The sequence below is a fragment of the Solea solea genome, chromosome 11 (genome assembly GCF_958295425.1).
Source record: "Solea solea chromosome 11, fSolSol10.1, whole genome shotgun sequence".
NCBI lineage: Eukaryota > Metazoa > Chordata > Actinopteri > Pleuronectiformes > Soleidae > Solea > Solea solea.
The window spans coordinates 6,000,442-6,024,634 of NC_081144.1; the positions used below are offsets into that span (position 1 = coordinate 6,000,442).

General features: G+C 39.9%; 1 protein-coding gene across 1 annotated transcript; it reads right to left on the reverse strand.

Annotated features, from left to right (window-relative positions):
- Positions 1–368: 368 nt before the first annotated feature.
- On the reverse strand, positions 369–23,915 carry cacna1fa (calcium channel, voltage-dependent, L type, alpha 1F subunit a). The gene is made up of 47 exons (XM_058644040.1): positions 23,670–23,915; positions 22,021–22,231; positions 21,772–21,877; positions 19,501–19,640; positions 19,223–19,368; positions 18,980–19,132; positions 18,132–18,328; positions 17,945–18,048; positions 17,672–17,814; positions 17,516–17,584; positions 17,364–17,430; positions 17,239–17,265; positions 16,702–16,862; positions 16,367–16,592; positions 16,060–16,267; positions 15,828–15,948; positions 15,540–15,612; positions 15,356–15,419; positions 15,200–15,257; positions 15,012–15,108; positions 14,701–14,830; positions 14,556–14,615; positions 14,355–14,461; positions 13,321–13,408; positions 13,084–13,191; positions 12,909–12,961; positions 12,650–12,796; positions 11,630–11,831; positions 11,389–11,547; positions 11,189–11,299; positions 11,022–11,105; positions 10,021–10,038; positions 9,787–9,915; positions 9,611–9,676; positions 9,378–9,469; positions 8,847–9,006; positions 7,808–7,935; positions 7,113–7,209; positions 6,920–7,022; positions 6,714–6,815; positions 6,251–6,375; positions 5,156–5,493; positions 4,897–5,076; positions 3,464–3,852; positions 2,849–2,961; positions 2,416–2,745; positions 369–1,115 (listed from the first exon to the last, which is right to left on the reverse strand). The coding sequence occupies exons 1-47, from the start codon at positions 23,686–23,688 to the stop codon at positions 909–911; spliced, it is 6,216 nt and encodes a 2,071-aa protein (XP_058500023.1). The 5' UTR covers positions 23,689–23,915; the 3' UTR covers positions 369–908.
- Positions 23,916–24,193: the final 278 nt, after the last annotated feature.

Genomic DNA, 24,193 nt, shown 5'->3' on the forward strand with positions numbered 1-24,193 from the left:
ACGTCCTGGGGATGGTTTGTGCATGAAAATCTCAGCAGATGAGCAGTTCCTGAAAAACTCCAACGACAAACACACAACATTTGAAGTCACTTAAAGCACCTTTTTTTCCCTTCTTCCCCCGATCCGTTGCTCCGTCTTATCTTCAGGCAGGTTATCTTGACCATGTCCATCGCTGCCGTGTGATCAGATATTTGAGTTAACTAGAAGTCAAGCAGGTGTGGCTAATCGGGTGATCGGTCAATTGTGACATTTCATGAACAAAATGTGCTCAAATGAATCACTACTAACATCTAATAATCTCTTCCTCGGTTCATAATCTACAACCCGAAAACATTTTGGTTACTTCTGGGGCTCACAATCAATTAGAGAAAACCTGTTTTATTTATACATAATGGATACAACACCTCATTGGACAAAAAGATATATATATACACACATTTTTTTTTGCTGTGCTTAATATTAGGGGATATTCAGTAAATCATAATAGAATGTTTCTCTCAAATAGCTAATGCAATTGGGCACTCACAAACTCATCATTGTAACAAAGTGTAAAGTTGTTATCGATCTAATAAATATTAGAAGATAATCTGACTTTACAGGCTGGTGTATATGGTGCTAGAATTACATCTGAAAAAAAACCTACTTGTTTGAAGTGACAATGACAAAAGGTACAAAAGGAAAGAAAATATACAATGTGTTACAGTGATGATGGTTTGTCATTTTACAGCAGGCTCTTCTGCAAAACACCGCAGTCATGGTGTTCACAGGAAACCTCGCTGAGTCCTGCCACATGCTGACATGCTCTTAGAATAAGTGCATTTGTGTTTTGGCATTCACAAACAAGAGCACATCATTTCTTTTTCTCCACACAGGACAAAAACATACAGTTTCTATCTGTTGTGCTGATCTCAGTAAGAAATCACGCAGTTCATCTCGTCGGCGAGGTCCTCCTCAAAGCGAGAGATGGACTGGCTGGCTCCGCGTACTATCAGGTCAGTGGCGGCGCTCTCTATTTCGTCCAGGCTCATGTGACAGGCGTCGGCAATCTCCTTCTTGGCGAAGCTCACAAACTTCGGGTCCCTGGCATAGATACCCAGACCCTCGGAGATCAAGATCTGACATTGGGAAAAAGACAAAAAAAAGAGGCAGACAAACACAAATATAAGACAGTAATTATGTTGTTAGTGACTCCTTCTGTGCATGAGACGTGCACGTAACATAACGGTTATTTTTGTCGAATAAAGCCTTATATACATTTTCTCTGTTGTATACCATTTCAAAGATCCAATGTGTGTGAATTAGTGCCATCTAATGATGAGACTGCAGTTACAACAGGTGCATTCCCAAGCATGTCAAGGAACTACAGTGGCCTTTGTGTACCAGAAATAATATACATTTACTTACAACTCTCTCTACCACTCCCTCCTTCTTCTTCCTTGTGTACATACTTATACTCAGCGGTGGAAAGTGATGAATTACATTTACTTGCATTACCATAATTGTGTAGGTTTTTTTTTGTGTACTTTTTAAAGTCATTTTTACTTCAATACTTTTTTCTACTATACTATTTTAAATCACATCCAATACTGAGTAAAGAAATGTTGGCTTGAATTTAAAAAAATTCAGGCCAACATTTCTGGAAACTTTGGCAGTGAATGGTGAGGACAGGGGAATGATAGGACAGGTGAATGAAGAGGACAGGTGAATGATGAGGACAGGTGAATGATGAGGATAGGTGGATAGGTGAATTGGTGCTAATTAAGGTCCTTGATTGAGTGAGAAAGTTGAAGCATTTGTCCTTTGACCTTTGACCCATTTTGACTGACACATCATGAGTTGACATATTTTATTTTGCCAGCAATTTAATTTGCAAAGGTTTGCCTTTAATTAAAATTTTTTATGTGAGATTTGTGTCTGCTTGTCCTTTTTGCACGACACAAGAAAGAACCCCAACCTTGTTAAAAAAGTAACTTACTTTGAGTACATTTTAAACAAACTTGAGTACACTTTTAGACCAGTACTTTAGTAGATGTAAAAGTAAAACTGTATCAAAATAGTGGTACTTTTACTGGAGTAGAATATTTCAGTACTCTTTCCACCTCTGCTTGTACTCAAAAAATGTCCATTAAGGCTGCTGCAGAAAAATGGTAAGGCAATGCCCTTGCTTAAATTACGTATTAAAAGGTTGTTCAAGGGCTATGAATGCAAAACAATTTTATTTTTATTTACAAAAAAACCTACCTATGGTACTATATTCAATTTCTGTCATTTAACCCATCTATAAATCTGTTAAATATCTGCACAAACTGCCCTGAATTACAGTAAAAATGATTAAGTGGATGTTTATATATATATATATATATATATATATATATATATATATATATATATAAGTTGTACATGATGTTGACTCACCGACTCAACCAGACTGTCTGCGCTGCCTTTGTTCACGAAGCCCTGGTTGACCGGTGGCATCCTCATGCTGCTGAAGTTCCTGGCCTGACTCGGGTACCATCCAGGACGGCTTCCCGCCGGGAGGCTGGCAGAGCCATCGCCCCACAGTGGCTGGCTGGTGCCGGCAGCTTCGTCCACCAGGATCATAGGACTGTAGATGAGCTTGCCCCTGCGCCCCGAGGGGGAAATTATTCCCTGTACGGGAGTGGTGCCAGCTGCTGCTGTGTGTGTCCAGGAGACGGACGAGATGGAGGACACACTGCTGGGACGAGAGTCCAGGCTGTGCTGCGCCTGACACAAGAAAGAGGTAAGAGCAGGAGAAGAGTGAGGGGAGACTGGATGAGAAGGGTGAAAGAGAAAAATTTGGAGAACGTGTAGGTCCTGGGTTTTTAACCTGTAGACGGGATCTGGATGGTGATGAGTTCCCACAGTAGTTTCCTGGGATGGGGACGTCGTCCACACTGCTCTGAGGTCTCAAACACTGGAAGTTGAAGGTAGGTTTACGGCCTGAAACGATAAGCAAGATGGTGTTAGGGAAGTAGGTCAGCATAGGTACGTTTTTACTTTTCAACACAAATTGGGGGAGGGCAAAAGTAACCATTAGAACAAAAAACAATATTTCAAGTATGTGCAAGCGGATAAAACACTTCCACCCAAACTACCTGTGCAATTTATTGAATTTATCATTTGTGATTAATCCACATTATATTTATATTATAATTATCATAATACAACAATCTTTTGCATTGTTTTTAGACATTTTCTGCCTGCTAAAAAGCCACATCCTTAAAACTCTTTGGAACACATGCTTTCTTAAAGATCCACTATGTAACATTTGGGATTTTTTATTGGCACAAGTTGAATTTGTATGAGTGTACAACTGCTTTGAAATAGTAATTCCTTGGTTTTTGCAACCTTAGAATCTAGAGTAAAACCTGAAGCTGTTGTGAGGGCCATTTATTATTAGTTTAACTTGCAATTACCATTAAGTAACACATAGGTTTCTCACCTCTGGGTACGGCAGGAAGGAGCCGCCTCCTGACAAACTGTGAGCCGCCGTTTTCATTTGCACTGTAGTCATTCCCAGCGTAACCTCTCACGCTGCTGCCATTATCGTTGTAGCCATTCACTGCACTTCCGTTACCGTTGGCGCTGATGACGCTGCCGTTGTAATCACTGTAGCCGCCATAGTCGCTCCCGTTATATCCGTTTGTGGAATAGGGGGTGGGGCTTGTGGCGACACTCCCACCATTCGCGTTTGTGTCACTGTAACCGTTGAAGTCGTTCACATCGTAAGTGTCATAAGGTATTTCCCCGATGCTGTTCGCTCTTTCCAAACTCTGTCCATTGTAGCCCGTCTCAGTTGGTACAGGAGAGACAGCTTCTGGATACACGTATCTGCAAATGTCAAGATTCCATCATGAGCTTTTTGACACTTTGTAGAGCTTCTATTTATTTTTACTGCCATTTCTGTAACACCTACAATTAGATATATAAGATAAAATAGATAAAATAGCCGTTTCCAAGAACTATATGTTTTATAAATGAATCACAGATTCTGTTATTTAATCATTCTTAAAGGCTGAAAGCAACTGAGCTAATTTACGTGGTTACCCAAAATGAATCTTAATAAACCCGGCTAAATGCATATGGGCCCCTGAGCCACTAGGGGGCCCCAAAGATGCATGTTCAGCCTTGTCTGAGGAGAATTAAAATGAAGACCCGTCTTTACCTGTAGCTGTCTCATGTGTTTATTAAATCTCTTATATACTTAAAAAAATGTAGGCTAATAAATAAAATAATTCGTTTTTTTATTTGTAATTCATACAGTCAATCTGGTAGACCTGCCTCTTTGCATTGTATTTTATTGTACTTTTACTGCTTCTTTGCATTCTACTATATTTATGTAGCATATGATTATGTTTTTTATCTAGTTTATGTTTAGGCTATTTTAAAACTTCTCCTACTAACAGTTAGGCCTTGTTTGTTTACTTTCTGACTAACCTACACTGCTGCTGTAAAGTGCTACTGGATGCTTGAATTTCCCTCGGGATCAAAAAAGTATCTATCTATCTGGACAATACCAGCTGTCAATCACACTGGCGTACACTCACATGTGCCGTGTGCTTTATCGTTTCTAAAAAAGGGGAATTAATTTACAAAACTCATGTACAATTAAAGAAGAGTGTCTGGGACCATAAACTCCTCGGGGAAAATGCTATAAATCAAGGGAGACGCAGGCTAATTTTCCCATAGACTTCCATTCATCAGAGGATTCGCCCCCTGGTGGCTATTCAATATATTCTTACTGTACTTCCTGGTTGGCCACAACTTGCAAACTGGAAAATTATGTGGGTTTTTTTGCAAAATGTCACACTTTTCCTATTGTAGTCATTTATTACAAACTGCTGCTGTGTTCTCACTGTTGCTCTTGCATCTTACCTGTCGACTGATGCCAGACCCAAAGCATCAACTTCACCAATATACACCTGCTCGGCTGCTCCACTTGTAGCTGCCATCACAGGTTCTTCAGCTGTCAGAGTCTCTGGGGGAGGTGGTGGTGGTGGAGGAGGAGGAGGAGGAGTAGCAGGTACCTCACTGAGGGAGTCCACCCTGTTCACCCTGTTAAAGAGGAAGCTCATTATGACTTTGGACAAACTTAAGTGAATTTTTATATCATGCAAAGAAGAGAGAAACACACCTGGTGGGCAGGGGCTTGGACCTGACAGGCTGCTTTATGACAACACTTGCAGCTTCCAGCTCTGATCCTGGTCTCTGGTGCTCTTGTCGACCCATGACCTGCTCTGTGATCACGCCCATGTTGAATTTTTTGGGCTCTGGCTCGACGATCACACTCGTCTGTTCCACCAGCATCTCTATGGGAGGCATTGGTGTGCTGGCGGGCGTGGTGGTCACCGAGGTCCCAGGCCCACTGTCGAAAACCTCATCAAATGTTTCTGCGCCCTCCTCTTCGTCCAGGTCATTGGCAAGTGCCAGACGCATCTCTGGAGCCAGGTCTTGCAGCGTCCGCAGCCCTTGCTGAGAAAACATATACATACGTATACCCCTCAGTGTTAAAGGCGCTATGTGTAAGAACTTTAATGTATTTAGATAAAATGTTAAACAACAGTAAATAAGTATTCACAAACCACAAACTTTACGTTTCGGTTTGATGTTTTTGTCTGTTGCTCCTCCCCAAAAGTAACTCCCTCTCTCCCTCTGTGTTTTACACATTGCCAGTGTTTATAAGAACTGTAATTATCTGCTGCTGCACTAAAGCAGACACACTTTCAGTCTTAATCTCTGCCTGTTGCTCTTATGCATCAATAAATAGAATAGGTTCAGTGTTTATAATAAATAAAACAGACAGCGGAACAGTTTGTGTATGTACTGCATGTACATGAGCAAGAACACAGTATAAGTGCATCTGTGTGGTTCAGTGTTTTTATGGAAACTTTGTCAATTAACTCCATCTAGTGTTTTGAATAAGGATAGCCGTCGTTCTAAAAGTCGCTGCTGTACATATTTTACATATATTCCTTTTGAAATGTGTTAATCCTTTGCTTGTAGAATCATGAACAAGGACTTTTTCAAATGTATCCACATTTTTGCACCTTTACAGAGTGATGTGGAAACTTGAAATCTCAAGCCATAAGAGTATAAATTTGAAATAAACAACGTGGATGTTTTAAACAATTTCAAACACATTTCAAACAATGTAAAAGGAAAATCTATATTCACACTCAATTTCTCAAAGCAGTTTTTTTGTTTGACTGAAATCAGTCTTCAAAGTCACCTGGAGAGAAGCCATCTTGTCCTTCCTTTTGGATTTTCTCTCCCTTTCCTTTCGTTTGCGGAACTTTTTGAAATAGTCCTGGATCAAGAAACTGGCGTAAACCTTCCCACATGTCACCTCATCACCTGCGGTGAGAAAAGAAGAATGAAATGACATCACTGTGGTCAGTGATGGAGGCATAGGGAAGAGGATTAGGGCCACAGAGGAAATACATTTTAAACTTTAAACTCAGAATTCTGAGAAGGAGAAACTAAAAATCAATTCTCTTGATAATAAGATTCAAACAAACATCTTCTGTGCAAGAAATAGTACATTTTTAAGAACTGATTCATTTCCTGTGCTCTTACCTCTTTCACCTCAATAGATATGATTAGAAATACATTTATAGAAGAATTTTTGTTTGCTTTTCTTATCTCTACTTTTCTTCCAGTATGGCTGACAGCTTTGTAATTTTCTAAAGTACCTCTAGGGGGAGGAATGACTTCATCGATGAGCTTGGGCTTAGTGTGCTTCCAAAGCTTCTTAATAATCAGCTTTAGCTCTTCATTCTGCTGGTCTATGGCACCTGAGGGGCACAAATAAATCCTTTAAGGAATACAGCCACCTAATCACACTCAGCAAGATAGTATCACATGTGACAGAGTTTCTGTGTTTGCATGTGTTGGCCACCTTCAGTCTTGATCTTCAGCGAGGTTCGCACCAGAGCAAATAGAGTAGCGTTGAATGTGACTGTCCCATCACCGTGCAGAGGGACATTCATGGAAACGAGCCTCTGAGAGGACGAGATGAGGCAGACGGAGTGAGATCTGTGCGTCCATGTTCAAGAAACCTTCAGTGAAGTCTGACTATTGTGTTGACTTACTTTGCAAGCAACACGATGAGGACATAGTTTTCCAAAACCGAGAGGTGGCTGAATCCTTCGCAACATCGTGACGACGTCAATGTGCTTAATACGGCCGCTGCAGGACAAACACAAGCCAGTCATTAACTGAGTGATTCAATTAACTGAGGATCTCTTGGAAACATTGAGAGGAGTAATGAATGTAACTTGATGCACATGCTCTTAAATCAATCAACATCCAGCTACTGAGCACTGCAGTGGCGGGTGCTGGTGTGTGAAAGAGGGGAAACTCATTTCAGGCCCAGTTATTTATACATGGGTGGGAAAAACTCTGCTGTCACCTCTGTGTATGGGGAAAGGGAGGAGTGGACGGATCCAACAAGCAGACAAACTATCAAACTCATGGAGCTGGGAACAAGCCCAAATTATGCAACTACACTTTAGTCCAACCTGCAACTTGCGACTACCAATATTTGTAAATTACTTTACAGAAAAACAAGCCCAAAGTCGCTTATAACAAGCGGACTTGGCAACTATGGACTGAGGTACAAGAGGCTCAGCTGTCAAGTATGCTTCTGCAATGCTGTCAATCAAAAACTGGTTCCGCCTTTCAGACAGTTCCTCCAATCACCATGCTTTGTGGATGACTACACCCTGAAGTAGAAGCTCAGCCAATATAGTGGAGAATAAAATAGAAAAACAGGAACGAGTCGTACGTGGCTTCTGGATCGTAGTCGGACCAAACTCTCTTGAACTCGTCCAGGTGGTGGGTGCCCAGCACAGTCCAGTCTCGTGTCAGGTATTCAAAGTTGTCCATGATGACAGCGATGAACAAGTTGATAATCTGAGAGAGAGAGAGAGGGACAGAAAGAGAGAGGCCATGAGTTTGGGACTTATAAAGTGTGATTTAGGAGCAGATGTCAAAAAAAATACACAAAGACCCCTCAAAGTACTTAAAGGTCCAGTGTGTGACTCAGTGGGTTTCTGCTAAATGTCAAAGACCATAAACACACGGATGGATGTCAGCAGTACCTAAAAGGAGACTCCATAGATGAAACACATACGGAGAAGGGCTGGAAATGAACCAGGACTCTGTGGTTGTAAATCAGGTTTTAATTACCAAGAGCTTAGACTGAGAAAATGAATAATGGCTCAGATAAAGGTCCACAGTGGACTTATGTTGAAATTAAATCTGTGTGAGGTGTTTGAGGTTAAAACAAAAGGGGAGGTCATAAATTTAAAGTTCATTTGGGCTTGTCTTTGTTGGAATGAAAATTTAAGAATTCTGGGATCTGGGAGTATTTCTCTCTTTACACACAAACACACCATGGATATATATTTGACATTAGACCTTGTTCTTATCTCAAATTTATTTTAATAAGTTTAATGTCTTAAAATGGCACTGAGGTCACTGAACATTTACAGAAATATTTGCACATTCAAAAATGAGGATTTTGTGATTTGGGTATGCTGTCTGGATTAACAAAATCCTTGGCTGTTAAAGAGCCGGGGATTGAAGAAGACAGGGTAAGCTTTTCAAACTGCTGCAATGCTGCTGTTGTAATGCCATCCTCTCTACTTTCATCTGACTTTGATCCTACCTCACCTCATAAACTGCAAAACACAAGTGTGAATCAATGATGCCTAAATTGAACGTAGAGTCAAGAGGCTTTATTAACTCGCGTCAAAGTAGGAGAATAGTTTTTACCGCAAATGATCTGAGAATGATTTGTAGCTGTCCTCAGCTGCACTCACCAGGTAAGCACAGAGCATGAAGAAGCTGATGAAGTAGACGTAGGACAAGTTGCTTCCACAGGAGTACTCCTCTCCGGGTTCAATGTCAGCCTCTGGGTCACAGCGTCTTCCAGGCAGAGCTGCCAACATGATCTCCTGCCACTGTTCTCCAGTCGCACACCTTCAAGGAAGACAGAGACAAAGCACTGCTGTCATTTGTCCTTGTAAATTAGTAAATACTTCATCTTGGTTTTAGATTAATGTATGGCTTTACACAGGTGTGTGAGAATGGGGGAAATTATATACTGCATGTGCAGTAGGTGCCATTTTAATTTTCGTCTGTGCACGCCACTGTTCAAACATGTACAAGTCAGTGTTTAAATAACACAAGGACATACAAAAAAGGGTGAACTCCTGGTGAGAAATTGCTTCCATTAAAAAAAAGAATATGTGGATTTGTGTTGTATATCTGATACATTCAAAAACAAGAGTTTAAAAAACAACCTGGCAACAAGAGTAGCATCTGCCACTTTCCTGAAAAAAACCTCTCACCTGAAAAGCACCAGAACAGCCATGAAGAAAGTCTGGAAGTTGCAGTTTCTGTTGATTTCTGTGTTGTCATCAACAGCCACTCTCCCAAATGTCTACAAGCAGAATGGTGTATGTGGTGAGAGACAGACAGTTCAACCTGGAGGATAACTTTATTGAACTATAGGCAAACTCTTTGTTTGTCTCATCAGGGTTTAGGTAGTGAAAATGTGCATTTCCAGTCCTGGATCACTCACCTGCATACCAATCACAGCATAAATGAAAAAGATCATGGCGATGAGCAGACCGACATAAGGCAGAGCCTGCAGATGAAAACTGGGATTAAGATTTAAGGCAAGAAACTGAAACCCACCCTTTATTTGGTTTTCTTTTTCAGACTTTTTGTGAATCATTTTCTCAGCGCTGCACTGACCTGGAGGGACTTGACAAAAGTCCAGAGAAGCGTTCGAATACCTTCTCCTTTACTGAGCAGTTTGACCAACCTCAGGACTCGGAACAGTCGGAAGAACGTAATGGACACTTTCCCACTTTCTCCTTTACCCTATACGGAGAATGTGTAGAGACAACAACGGGTTAATAAATACAGTTTTCATGTGTCATGTGTGAAGAATAAAAGAATGAAGCCTAAAACACATCTGAGACTCACCTCGCCATGACCTCCTCCCTGGATCAACATGTCGGGCAATAACAAGTGGACACAGACAAGGAGGAAAGACATTCAAACAAAAATCATTAGGATCAGACACAAACATTTAAATCCCAACACAATTATTGCTTATTCTGTGATGTGAATGGCAGACAAGATTTAGAAATTATGTATTGATCTAAAACTAGTCAAAGAAAGTTCAATGTATTTATTATAACCATAATTCTGGAACAAACTACTAGCCAGTTCTTAATTTCTGGTTGCTAGTTCGATCGCCAGCTCCTTCAATCTGCAAAACACTGAACCACAGACCAGCGTGTGAAAAAAGAATCAATGCGTCTACAAGTGAATTGGTAAAAAGTGTGACTGTGATTGTTGTGTAAAGTTTCTTTTGAGCAATCAATAAGATAAGGATCACATTATATACACCATTAATTTGAATGTTTATTTTGCATTACTCTGTAAAAGGTCTGTAACTATTATGAAGTCTTCTTTGACTTGTTATTATTCAAATTTGGAGTTAAATAGAATTTTGTATCTTATTTTATTCTTCTATTATTATTTATTCTATTGTATTTTTCCTGTTTTGATTATAAGGGTTTTGTTTTATAAGTCACACGCTGACAGGTAACTAAAGTACTTAGTATAGGCAACATAAGCCTGAGCTTCAGCCTACAGCTTTACGGCATATTTCTTTATGTGCAGAATGCTGCTATTTCATTTATAAGATGTGTTTAATATGTGTCAACCAAAATAAACAAACTAGCTGACATCTACTGCTGAGACTGCAGATTGCAACAAAACAGAGGAATCCTCTGCTCACCTGTCCTTTTCCCAAGAGCATCAAGGAACTACAGAGGCCTATGCAAACTAGAAATGATGTAAACACTTTGGCACAACTCTGTACACTTTTCCACTCTCTGTGAAATGTCCTTTTTCCTTCTTTTTGGTTTTACTCTAAGTACATATAACACGCTTATTCCAAGGCCACATTTACTTACACTGAATTCTGAGACTGCGATGTCTAACACACTCCCCACAACAATCAAAGCGTCAAATGAATTCCACGGGTCGATGAAGTAATGCTGCATAAGCAGGAATAATCAGAGTTAAAGTGAATAATATACAGTGGCGGCTGTCGGTATTATGAAACGTGCAAAAGCCTCACATGAGCCCGCAGAGCCAGCAACTTGATGATCATCTCGATGGTGAAAACCACAGTGAAGATCATGTTGAGGATGTCCATGATGGAGGTAAAATTTTTAGACTGCTCGTAATGCTGAGGGACACAAGTGCAAACAGATGTATTATAATGTTTAAAATACTATATTTACTGTATATTTTTGAGTGGTCTGTGTGAGGAGGTACCTGAATAGCCAGAGTGAGAGTGTTTCCCAGAATTAGCACAAACATCAAATATTCAAACTGGCTGGAGTTGATAATTCTCCAGAATTTGAGCTGTGATGGGTTTTTGGGAATGTAAATCTTTATGGGTTGAGCTTTCAGTGCGTAGTACACACACTGGCGCTGCACGGGGTAAAAGAGGAGCGAACGTTATTCACAACAGGACAATGATACAAATACTCTAGTCAAACTAAGTCAAACTAACTTGATTTTTGTTGAGTTCACAGTTTTTAAACTCGGCCTCTCCCTGCTCTCGGAACGTGATGATGACGAAACCCACAAAAATGTTCATCATGAAGAAGGCGATGATGATGATGTAGATGATGAAAAAGATGGAGATTTCTACTCGGTAGTTGTAAATGGGTCCACGGTTTATGGCATTGGCATCCACAGCCCGGTAAAGGAGCCTGTATGTATGTGAATAAAATAAATAAAGGTGAGACAACCATTTCCTGGATAAAAAAAAAGCAAAACACACACACTATTTTTGCACAACTGGGTTTTCCCCTCTGCACTATCTGTACAGTTCTTTAACTTGCAGTGGAATTGCACATATTCTGTATGTTTTATATACTGTATATTTTCGGGTTTTTTTCATTTAATTGTGTACTGTTTACTGTTATAGCTGTATTACATATCAATTTGCTTTTTTGTTGACCTGTACTTTAATGTCTCATCTTTGTTCACATTCTTGTACTTGCTTTTTGATTCAATTTAAATTTGCATTATCTTTCTCCACATTTTTCAATCAAACACCAAAGCAAATCCCTTATGTGAAAGATAAGATAAGATGAGATAAGATGAGATAAGATAAGATAATGCACGTATAAAAATATACTCGGCAATAAACCTGATTCTGATTCCCATACATGATCATTTTACAAAATACTGTATCTAGCTATTTTAGCTTTTACTTTGCCCTATTTAAATTATATAAGATTTTATTGATCCCACATTGTGGAAATCCACATGTTGCAACACTTAAAGGACAGAGAATAAAAATAAAAAAAAGAACACAATAGAATAAATTAGAACAAAATTGTTGTGCAAAGTATAAAATAAGATGTACAAAATTAGAAAGACAAGAATAATAAACCAATAGAAATTTATATTTACATTTAGCCTTTTTAAAAGTGTGCAACATCTGGGCTTTTTTTGCTTCTTTTTTTAAAACCACTTGTATCTTATGCTTTTAAGTAAAAACTTTGCAAACGTTGCGACTTACAGTGGCCAGCCTTCAAACGTCGACACGGTGAATAAAGCCAACATGCCGTTCAGCACATTGTCAAAGTTAAAGTCGCTGTTTTGCCAAATCCTCTCTCTCACCATGGGGTGGTTCATGTCCCCGTCTTTATAGACGACATATGTTCCTCTAAAATCAACACACACACGCACACGTTGTTTTAGAACACACACAGAGCATGTTAAGGGTTTTTTAAGGGTCTTTATGTATATATATTGAGAAACAATAGAATAAAACTGACTTGCACTCGTCTGGAGTGTGTTTGGCTTCATCTGTGCAGCTGTAGAATCTGCCCTGTAACAAGAAACACAAAAAGTAAACCATTAAAAAAAGCCCAGTAGGCAATTTCCTTGTGATTTATGTTAATAAAAAAAAACACATACAAGAGAGACAAAAAAACCAGCATGAAAATCTACCTTGAAGAGCTGCACTCCGATACACGCAAACATGAACTGAAGGAGCGTTGTGACGATCAGGATGTTACCGATGGTGCGGATCGCCACAAACACACACTGCACCACATTCTGTTGAACATAATGCAGCCGTAAGATAACTTTACACACACTGATCAGCCACAGAAATGGCAATAACTACAGTAACTATACAGTACGATATGCCCACTTTCATATGATGAAAGATAAAAATGAATTCACCTTGAGGCCTTTAGCTCTGTTGATGGCTCGAAGAGGCCTGAGCACACGGAGCACGCGGAGAATCTTCACCACAGAGATCGCACTTGAACTGGGAGCAAAAAGCATTTAGAGAATTTGTAATAATTAGTAATAAAGAACCAATGAACTAATAAAAATAAAGTAATAATAATGAACTCGACTTGTCCGCCGTGAAAGTTATAGGGAACACAAATTTGTGCTGTTCTTCTTTCAGCATTTTGGATAAGGTTTTGCCAAAAATCATAAAGAACGCTCCTAAACTTTGGAAGACACTATCTTTAGATATCCGTGAAGCCAGCTCACTAGATGTTTTTTAAAAACTATCTTTTTACTCAAGCCTTCTAATAACTCCTTTTCATCCCACCCTGTGTTGTGTTTTATTTGCTGTTTTTTGGTTAATTTTAAAGTTAAAACAGGGTTTTAACCTCTTGACTCGAGCCTTTTATTGTTGTATTTGCATCTCTTTTCTTTTTAAATTCAATTTCCTTTTATTGTGAAACACTAAAAGGAATCCTTGTATGAAAGGTGCTATACAAATAAAGTTATTATTATTATCCGTCTGTACATTATGCTGTTCATTTCTGTGCAATGTTACTTTACTTAATATGTTTGTGATATGTGTAGCTTATATTTATTGCTTGTGATGTATGCAGCACCACTGAGCCCAAAACAAATAATATCATATTGTATCGTGTCGCATTGTGATGTTTTGTATTGTACTACGATGTCTAAAACAAGAGCAGGTCTCACTGGATAATGCAAAGTGTTCAGTTTTTATGATTGATGAGTGGTTTTACGTAAAATAAAACAGACAAACATAATTGACAAAGAAAGGCATAGTAATAAGACTGAAATTAATGAAATAAATGTTCAAAAGGAGTGGGGAGAAGTTTTGAACTTATTAAATCTCACCTCTTCTCCATCCCTTATTAGCTAACACATTTAATGAGCTTCATACGTTTGTATAACGCTTTAAGTTCATTATAAAAGTTTGAGTTAGACACAAATCTACTCACTGCAGGAAGAAAGACGTTAACGACACACTGACAACCAGCAGGTCGAGGAGGTTGAAGGCGTTTCTACAGAAGGAGCCGGTGTGCAGAAATGCTCCGTACACTGTCATCTAGACATGAGAGAGGAGGTGAAAGACACTGAGCATTAACATTGTCAAATGACACAGGTTTATGCACATCATCGCTCTCCACTGTAACCATCACCTTTAGTACAATCTCCACCGTGAAAACGGATGTGAACACATAATCGGCATAACCGAGCACCTGAGGAAACGAGAAATCAGTATGAGGGCAGGTGAGACGATTGCAAGAGGAGCTACTGATGAAGCTCTGATGTGGTTGTTCTTACAATATTTCTGAATGAGTGGGATTTGATTGGATCCTCAGCAGCCAGGGAAATACTACTGAAGATGATGAAGATGAGGATGAAGTTGGTGAAGTAGGGGTGATGGATGAGGTTGTGGCAGGCAACTCGCAAACTGAGAAATGCAAGGGAATTAAACACACACAATAAGAAAGGTGGTTTTTACACAAGTGGTTTTACATGAAGACATATTACACATCTTAATGCTAAATTAGTTAGAAGTAAGACTATTATATAACTATAATATCACTGGGTTGAGTGTGAATGATCAAATCTAGTGTCCATTCTCAAAATACCAGTTTTTCTTTCCAAGAATGAAGAATGAGCTTCCGTCAGGAATCGGCACGATCTTCTCTTTGGGCCCTGAGAAATCTGGCTTTAATGGAGCCACTCCTACAATAAAATACAGAGCAAAAAAAGGTATGCGTGTTAATTTGCATGTCACGTGTTCCTCCTTCAGGCTAATGGCGTCCATCACAGTCACCTTCAAGTCCCTCAATGGCTCTCAGTTCCTCATTTTCCTGCCAGTCGTCCTCATCATTCTACAGACAAAAATACACAATCAGCCTTCATTAACTTTGATGACTCAGTAAAAACAACCCCCCCCCCCCCAAAAAAAAAAACAGGAAAACATTATTACCCCTGTGTCTTCATCCTCTTTCTCTTCATCATCGTCCCACTCTTCCTCTTCTTCCTTTTTCTCTCTGAAATAATGAATGTCAGGATTCATTCAGGAGAGTACGATAACATTTTTATGAATTGCTTTGAAATATAAACATTTTATGTAGCGTCTCACTTATTACCACCTTTTGTATCAAACTTACTCCACGTCTTTCTTCCCGCCACCTCCTGCCAAGTTGTCCACAGCGATAGCCAAGAAGACGTTGAGCAGAATGTCTAATCTCAAGAAATGAAGGAGTCATATTTGATCCACTGGGAATCAAAAGACAGAACATAATATCCACATACAGTACGTATAACGATGACTCTCACTCTCTTTTTGGTGAATTTCCAAAAGTGTAAAACAACAACAACAACAACAAGAAACTGAACAAAAAAATCAATTTTCAAGCATTGTTGGTTTGTTGACCACTTGCTGAAAAAAAGGATACAGTTGCCACAGACAAAAAGGATGACAAAGTACATGCACACCACCATGTTGGGGAAGATGGGTCCTCCATAGGCCATGATGCCGTCGTACATCACGGCATTCCAGTCCTCTCCAGTGAGAATCTACAAAGACAGAGCGTCAGAGACACAGGTTGAGTCACACAGTTGTAATTCATACCACAGTAAATGCTGTACAGTATTATTGAAAAGTGAAAAGCGTGTGAAACATCACACCTGGAAACAGGTGAGCAGAGCCTGAGGAAACGAATCAAAGGTGCTTCTCTTCATCTGCATCTCATCAAAGTTGAATTTGCCTCCAAACAACTGCATTCCCAGCAAGGCAAAGATGATGAGGAAGAGGAAGAGCAGGAGAAGAAGGGAGCAAATAGCTTTCATAGAGTTAAGTAGTGAGTTGACCAGGTCAGACAAAGCAGCCCAGTGTCTGGAAACAAGAGGAAAGTACAGATAATAGTTCAGGAAATACACACAGGATGGGTCAGGGCTGGAGTTGATTGATTTGTGGAGCCCTGTCATTAGTTACCGAGTCATTTTAAATATCCTGAGCAGTCGGATGCACCGCAGCACAGAGATGCCGATGGGCGGGATGGCATCCATCTCGACGAGCAGAGTCTCCAGGATGCCGCCGCACACCACAAAGCAATCGAAACGGTTGAAAAGCGCCATAAAATAGATCTGCAGACCAAAGGCGTACATCTTCATCAGCATCTCCAGAGTGAACAGCAGCAACAGGATCTTGTTGGCTCGCTCTGCCGGAAGAAAAGGAGAAGAGGGAGTCATGTTTCCACGGCCCGTAATCTGAGCAAAGGGGGGGGAAATCAGCAAAGGTTAAGTTGAAAAGGAGGTGAGTGCTCCTACCTTGCATTTCTGTGAGCCACTTTGGCTGTCCGTAATGCTCAGAAGCACTGGCCACAGTGTTGAGGAACACCAGCAGGAGAACCAACCAGTAAAAGTTTGTGGTTTTAGCAGCAACACGGCAGTTCTTCCTAAAATTGTGATTCAGCTGACACAACTGGTCACTAAACAGAGAGTGGACATGACACTGTGTTAAGAAAGACGTGACTGAGCACATTAACAGTATCATAAAGGTTTAAAGGTCCAGTGTATTTGTATACGTGTACAATGGCTTAAAAATAAGAACAAAAAACAATGATCCACATATTCAAGAATTGCTTGTGTGTCCTTGATCCGTCCTCCAGGACCTTTTAGACCTTCTTTCCTTCTATTGTCCTCCACATTGTCAGGTTTAACTACTTAGTACATATTACAAATACAATCAAAATTGTATTTGTGTGTTTTAAGGATGTGGGAAAAAATTATTTATGACATCAGCTCAACAACAGCACTGATTTTGGCTTTGGTCATGTACACAGTGTGTAATATTGAAAATCTTACCAGAAGCTATTAGCCATCATCTTTGCCCTGACAAAACAAGACGGAGAAAGAGAAATCAGCACAAAATGATGCAATTCTCCAGTGTGTTAATAATAAATAAAAACGATTGCTGCTACTTTACTTACATGAGGGATGCACAGAAGCCACTGTCATCGTCGAGGTAAGCTATGTCATCATCTGAGTCTGACTCGGCTGAGACCACAGGAACAAGCACAGTTAGAGAAAAATCCGATCATAATGATGAAGACAATACTAGACAGAGAGAGCTGACATATACCTCCACCATCCTCACTGTGTTTGTACCAGCCAAACTTCTTCATCATCTTTTTCTTTGCAATCGCAGCACCTTTAATGACAATATTTGGTTTCACAATTAGTGTTATAAGTGTTGCTTGGACCTGACTGTGTGTACATCCGTGGAAATTTGACTAACGTTTGTTTCCTTCCTCGTCCACATCCTCAGCCTCTATGAGCCAGTCCATGTAGCCAATCATGTCTTCCTCCATCTGTTTGCTCTCCTGTGCCTTCTGCAGCTCGCCACGTGCCACAGCTTTTTCTCTTTCTTTGGAGAACTCTCTGTGTATACACACACACACACACACACACACACACACACACACACACAGAAAATCAGGGGATTTGTCTTTTATAAAATAACAAGTGTGACAGGAAATTGAGGTTTGCAGTGCAGTGATTGATCGCTCACCCGCTCAACACACCCAATACAAGATTGATGATGAAAAACGATCCAAAGATGACGAGAGACACAAAGTAAACCCATGGAATTTCAAAACCAATGGCGTCATTCATCTGTGCAGAGACACAGAGTGTTGTACTTAAAGTTCAGACTTGGCAAATAAACTGCAAAGGGATTGAGCAGCACGTTTGTTTACCCAGTAGAGAACATCTGTCCAGCCCTCCATCGTGATGCACTGGAAAACTGTCAGAATGGCAAAGAAGATGTTGTCAAAGTTTGTGATGCCGCCGTTGGGACCCTCCCACTTGCCCCTGCACTCAGTCCCGTTGTCCACGCAAAAGCGGCCGGAACCGGCAAAAGCACAGGGTGAGGGGTCGTCCTCCACTATGAGACCTGGAGCAGAGAATAGGAGGTTAAGGAGAAAGCCATAAGCATAAAAACTAGGAGCATTTAGGAGCATTTAGGAGGATTCATTGCCAGAAATTGAATAAACTACCCATAGGTTCAAAGTTGGCCGCTTAACATGTCTCACAACAGCATTTTGTATAAAATGATGTCAGTGATAATCATACAAAGATGCAATATTAAATACTGCTAGTTCGATCAGTTCCTACTGGCCCCTGCCTTCAGTGTGTGACAGATCAAACAATGACAACAGTCCTTTTGGAAGCAGCCATTTTGACATTTTTACAGAGAAAAGCATAGGTGATAGAGATCCAATTAACTGACGTGACATGTCAAAATGGCTGCTGTGAAATAATGTAAATTAATTCACATTAATTTACTGTGAATTAATTCACATTAATTTACTGTGAATTAATAATGTAATTTACTTTAATATTTTTGGCTTTCTTAAACTTAGAATAAGCAAAAGACCCTTAGGCAAGGGTCTTTGTTCTCAAACATGCATGGAAAAGAAGGAAGTGTTTGTTACAATCTGCATTCTCACTATTATATAATAAAAATAACAAAAATATAATGTTACAAAGTGTTTCAGATATTTCCACACACTGACTGGATCTTAAAGGTTCAGAGAGCACAGACCTGTGGTGGTGAAGTGACACGTCTTGTGCATCCTGCCGATGAAGAGCTCCAAGCCGATGATGGCGTAGATGATGATGACGAACATGACCAACATGCCAATGTGGAGAAGGGGCACCATGGCTTTCATGATGGAGTTCAACACAATCTGTAAGCCTGATGAGACAAAACACACAGACTTTAAAGTGGTGCATATGGGAGGAAGCGTCTGAACGCAAACACTCAACAAACAAACGATAAACGCACTTGGTACACCAGATACAAGTCGAAGTGGCCGCAACACCCTGAACGCTCTGAGCGCTTTGACATCCAGGCCTCCAGGTTTTCCTGCAGCATGATGGGCCTCTCCTGGCTTATGATCTGTCATGGCCTCTGCTATGACACTGAACAACCTGCGTATGCACACACACAACTGCTGCACTTCACCATGAAAGACACAACTGACTAAGTCACACAAAATCAATTCTAATCTCTATTTGACTTCCTAGTTACATGAAATAAAGAAAACAAGGACTAAACGATACCCGACGATGACGATAACGAAATCGAGCAAGTTCCATCCGCTGCGTATGTAGGCGCTGGGGTGCATGACCAAACCGTAGGCAAGAATTTTAGTGAAGGTCTCGATGGTGAAGATGACGAGGAAGACGTATTCAACTTGTTCCTGTGAAGAAAATAATTTGTGACATTGGGATGCAATTATGCAGCAGCAACGACCTTTTTTTAAATGTTAGTGTGTCTGAGAGGAATAATGACGGAGGAATATTGAAGGAAATGTCATATTAAAATAAAGACAGAAACTTTCCAATAACTTTCACAAAAGAGACATTGAGAGTCCATGCATCGCAAATTCTGTCCGCCCCATCTGGCTATTTCCACAGTTGACTGCGTAGAACATACTGGACGACTGCAGGCTTCACCGCCAGTTCTTGCATGGACTGCATAGCATCACAGTATAACACTTTCCAGTCCAGTTGGCTGTTGTTTAGGTCAAATGAGAACAAAGGACATGCTATGGAAACTTGCCTGAGGTATTAAGAGGAGGTCAGCATATGTGTAAACTCAGCACTAAAGAGCACTAAAGGAACCTTGGGCATAAATATGCACATGCTGATAAATCGAGGTGGCTCTTGTGGACCTGGATCATAGTAAGTAGGACCTGGCTCTAACATTCAGATCTCCTCTGGGTAAACTGTTGCAAAGCCCCTGACTCCAGACACCAATGAGTGTCATTAATTGTCTTTTTCCTGCTACGTCACATTTGTTGTTATTATGGTATTTTTGCAGTCACACTCTAACCTCTTAACCCAGTGCCTGACACAAGCTTAAGTCTCATCGCTTAATCCCTTTTCGGCAGCCGTGAGTGTCTAATTATTACTAACCTACATCAATTCATGCATGATGAGGCTGGACGTAAAATAAGGGTGTAAGAAGAAAACTATATTGATCATAATAACATGATCCAAATCGATGGTATGAAGTGAGTAGGTCTCTGTAAGGAAGTGAATCTTAAACCGTCAGCTTAGCCCCTCTGTGAAATCCAATAAAGGGATCTACTTACATCTATCCTGCTGCAACTCTTTGTGTCTGTGTCCCTGCTACTATACATTTTAAAGTGTTCATTCATTTTTTTGTTGTTATTTTTGTTTGATTTAATAGTCTTGCTATTGAAAGCAGGAAATAAAAGAGGAATAAATGCAGCAAAGGGTCAGACTGAAACCAAGAGTAAGGTCCCTTATTGCGTGGTATGTGTTCTGAGCTACTGCTTTAGCTAAAATCACATCAAATCTTTCCATTCTGATTCCTTTGAGTTTGCGAACTACATCATGACCTTTCAGAGCAATATAATAATATTAAAAATATTGTTTTTATGAAAAAAAATTGGATATCACATAATTTGCAAAGAAAAATTATCACAAATGAAAAAAGAAGAAACAGGGCAACATAGAGACAGGGGAAGTGAGATGAGGCAGATGGTTGGTGTTTAAGTCATGTCATGATCCCTGACAGGGTCACATAGCTAAGGTCACAGTGTAACGTTTGCCCTCTAATACCTTTACAATCCAACAGAACACGATTTCTTTCTCAGTTATTGTTGCCACCTTCACCAGTAAACCTGCCTTGGACAGCAGGAATGTAGATATTATAGGAAATAAGTGAGCTAATTGTGACGAAATCACAACAGATGGTTTCAATAAAATGCTGTATCTCCAATGATTGAGTATATAAGTATATAAAATTGATCTGCAGTCATTTATTTTTTTCATCTATGTATTCAACTTCCATTCACTTTGTGAGGGACACTCTGACTGTGATGTTACATAAACAGGATCCTTTAGATAAGTTATTTTTGAGTGTAGGTTAGATTGGATCATTATTCTTGTGGAGTATATAGATTGAGGTTTTTTTTTATCACTGTACTGTACTCTCTTTAGCCAGTTTTTTAGTCAGCTGCTTGTTTGGTTTAAATCACCCTTACTTTAATTCTTCTTCAGAAAATGATGCGAACAAAAGTGCTATATAAATGAAGTTATTATTAATATTATTTATTATTAATAAAAGAACCTGATGATTAATTTCAGTGTATTATTCAGAATCTCAACTAACTGTTTTCTTCTGTTATATCTCAGTGTACCATGGTCTGATATATGTTTACCAAGCCCCTCACAAAACAACAACAACAACAACAACAACAACAACAACAACAACAACAACAACAACAACAACAACCACCACCACCACCAAACAAACTACTAAAAAATACTGTATTATATATCTCTCTGATGGAACCTTACCAGTTGGTGATTGGTAGCGTTAGAGTCATCGTCTGGGTATGGCTTGGTTACACCCATGGCTACACAGTTGGCAAAAATGGCAAGTAGAATGAAAATATCAAAGGGCCTGAGAATTAAAGTTAAGGATATTAAAAAGCCTCAGATGTACATCTGTACAGGAAAATCCCTGCGTTACATCAACACCAACAATAACTTAATAACACATTACAGGTTTCACAAGCAGGACTGTGCTTTTAAACATACACTGACACCCCCACCATGAAAGGATATTTCCACTCCACTAGGGCCAGTGCAGCCATACGGATGGGGTTGCTGAGGGTGAGGCAGCAGAGAGCTCGGGGGGCCCGGAGGGCAGACTTGTTCGCCTGCATCGCCTTCTTGGCCCCCCCACCTCGTTTTCTGGAGGAGCCAGTTGACCCGAGGGTGTCTGACTTGCCTGCATCGCCCCCAGGGGGGGCATCTGTTAAAAAAAAGGACACACAAAATGAAGGAATGAAACTAATACAGGTGTTACAGTCATGAACACTGGGATTTAAATCTAATGTGGAGAATATATGATAAATCTGGGGTTACAGACATACATAGTGGGTCAGTTCTACTGGTGGACACCATTCCTGTCACTAAACACAATTAAAGTGAACCAAAACAAAGAAACTTCTGGTAGGTGTAAAATCTACAACCCCACTTCATATCCAGGAAAAATAAGTGTGTAATAAGTAATTTGGGTTGTATTACTAAATCAATAGACACAAAATTATGAACATCTTCGGTAAATAAAAGATACCACAAGATGTTAGCTATTTTTACTTAAATATTAAGTCCACATTTAAAAAAACAAAAATAAAAAAAAAATAAAAACTGGACTTGCATTCTAGTTTATCCTATACATTTACAACAATGATTTAGACTTCAAGCACACAGTCCATGACATAAATGTGTGAACTTGAATGTCACATAATGCACCTGGAGAAATGATTACTCTGGACCATAATAATGAATTAAACCGATAAACTAAACAAGCACTGGTTTCATCACTATCATACATAAGGTATAGACACCAGGAGGTTGCAAAAAGAAGTCCGCTTGAATAGAAGTCTATAGGAAAATGACCCAACTAAAAGTCAGGATACATTTCCATACGTTTTTGAACTTATTTTCTAGATTCAGGTCTTCTTTAAAAGCTACAGTGTGTAACACATAGCCACATGCATTGGTGAATTTGCATGTTGCAGCTAGATGTGTTGGAGAATCTAAATTTAGCACCAAAACTCAAACGATGTACAGTTGTGGGCTATTGTAAAGACGTGGTGTTCCAAAATGGTGCCCTCTATAGAGCTAAATGGGTCCAGCTCCTGCCAAATTAAAATCATTTCTATGTGCGCACTGCACCGTTAATAGAGAAGGATGTCAATTTAGTTTGGTCACAAATCTCGATGCTTTGTTGACATCAGCACATATTTTATTATCTTACTATAGCTGCAGTGACAGACAGGTATTGTGTCCTGAAGGCCCTTATACCAGATGTGACCTACTTCCTTATTGGGAGCAGTGTGGCACTTAGCCAAGGAACACCTGTTGACCACATCCTGCTGAATAATAAGCCTGTGTGTGGGGACACTTTTTATTTCACTCCCGTACAAACTACAGAGGAATGCTCACAATCATGTGTACAGAAGCACATGGATATACACTTATATATTTACAACATTGAATATGATGCAAGGTGCGCTTTAATTCAAAGTAAATGCTTTAAACAAACTGCATTATAGATGTTGTGATGTGTTAAACAGCACTGACATCTTTTGCAGCAGACAAAATAGGTCTATTTCTACGAGTCAGTTATTTTACTATGTGTTACATGAGTGTAAATTTTTGCAGTGCTGCTGTCGATTCCCTACCTTTCTTTGCCCCATCCATGTCCGCAGTTTAACGCCACAAAACAGATCCCACCATCAACTCCTCAGTTAATCTGCGATGCGTGATGGATCACAGATGCAAAACTTTCCAAAGAGAGTTTTTGAAGGAAGCACCACCTGCAGCCTGTCTTCTCTTCATATCCATATGCAGCGTGTCGGTACAGCTCAGAAGAGGCTACAGGGCCATCCTGCTCACCGTCTGCCTGCAGCCTGCAAATCCAATTAAAGCTGCTTTCTGTTAATTTCTCACTGCCAGTAAATGTAACCTGTAATATGTTCTTTTTTTTCCTTCTTAATCTATGAAGGCACATAAAGGCTAGAAATATTACGACAAACGTGTCCCCATATCCTCGGTGGTCAGTCGTCAGGATTAGGCACGCTGAGCCGTTTAAAAGGATGACAGTGGAAATCTGTCAAGGGGAAGGTGGAGGAAGAGCTCAGAGAAACTCTGTGGCTCACTGGGACTTTGTTGAAGAGTTAACGTTAGACAGGAAGAAGAATATTAA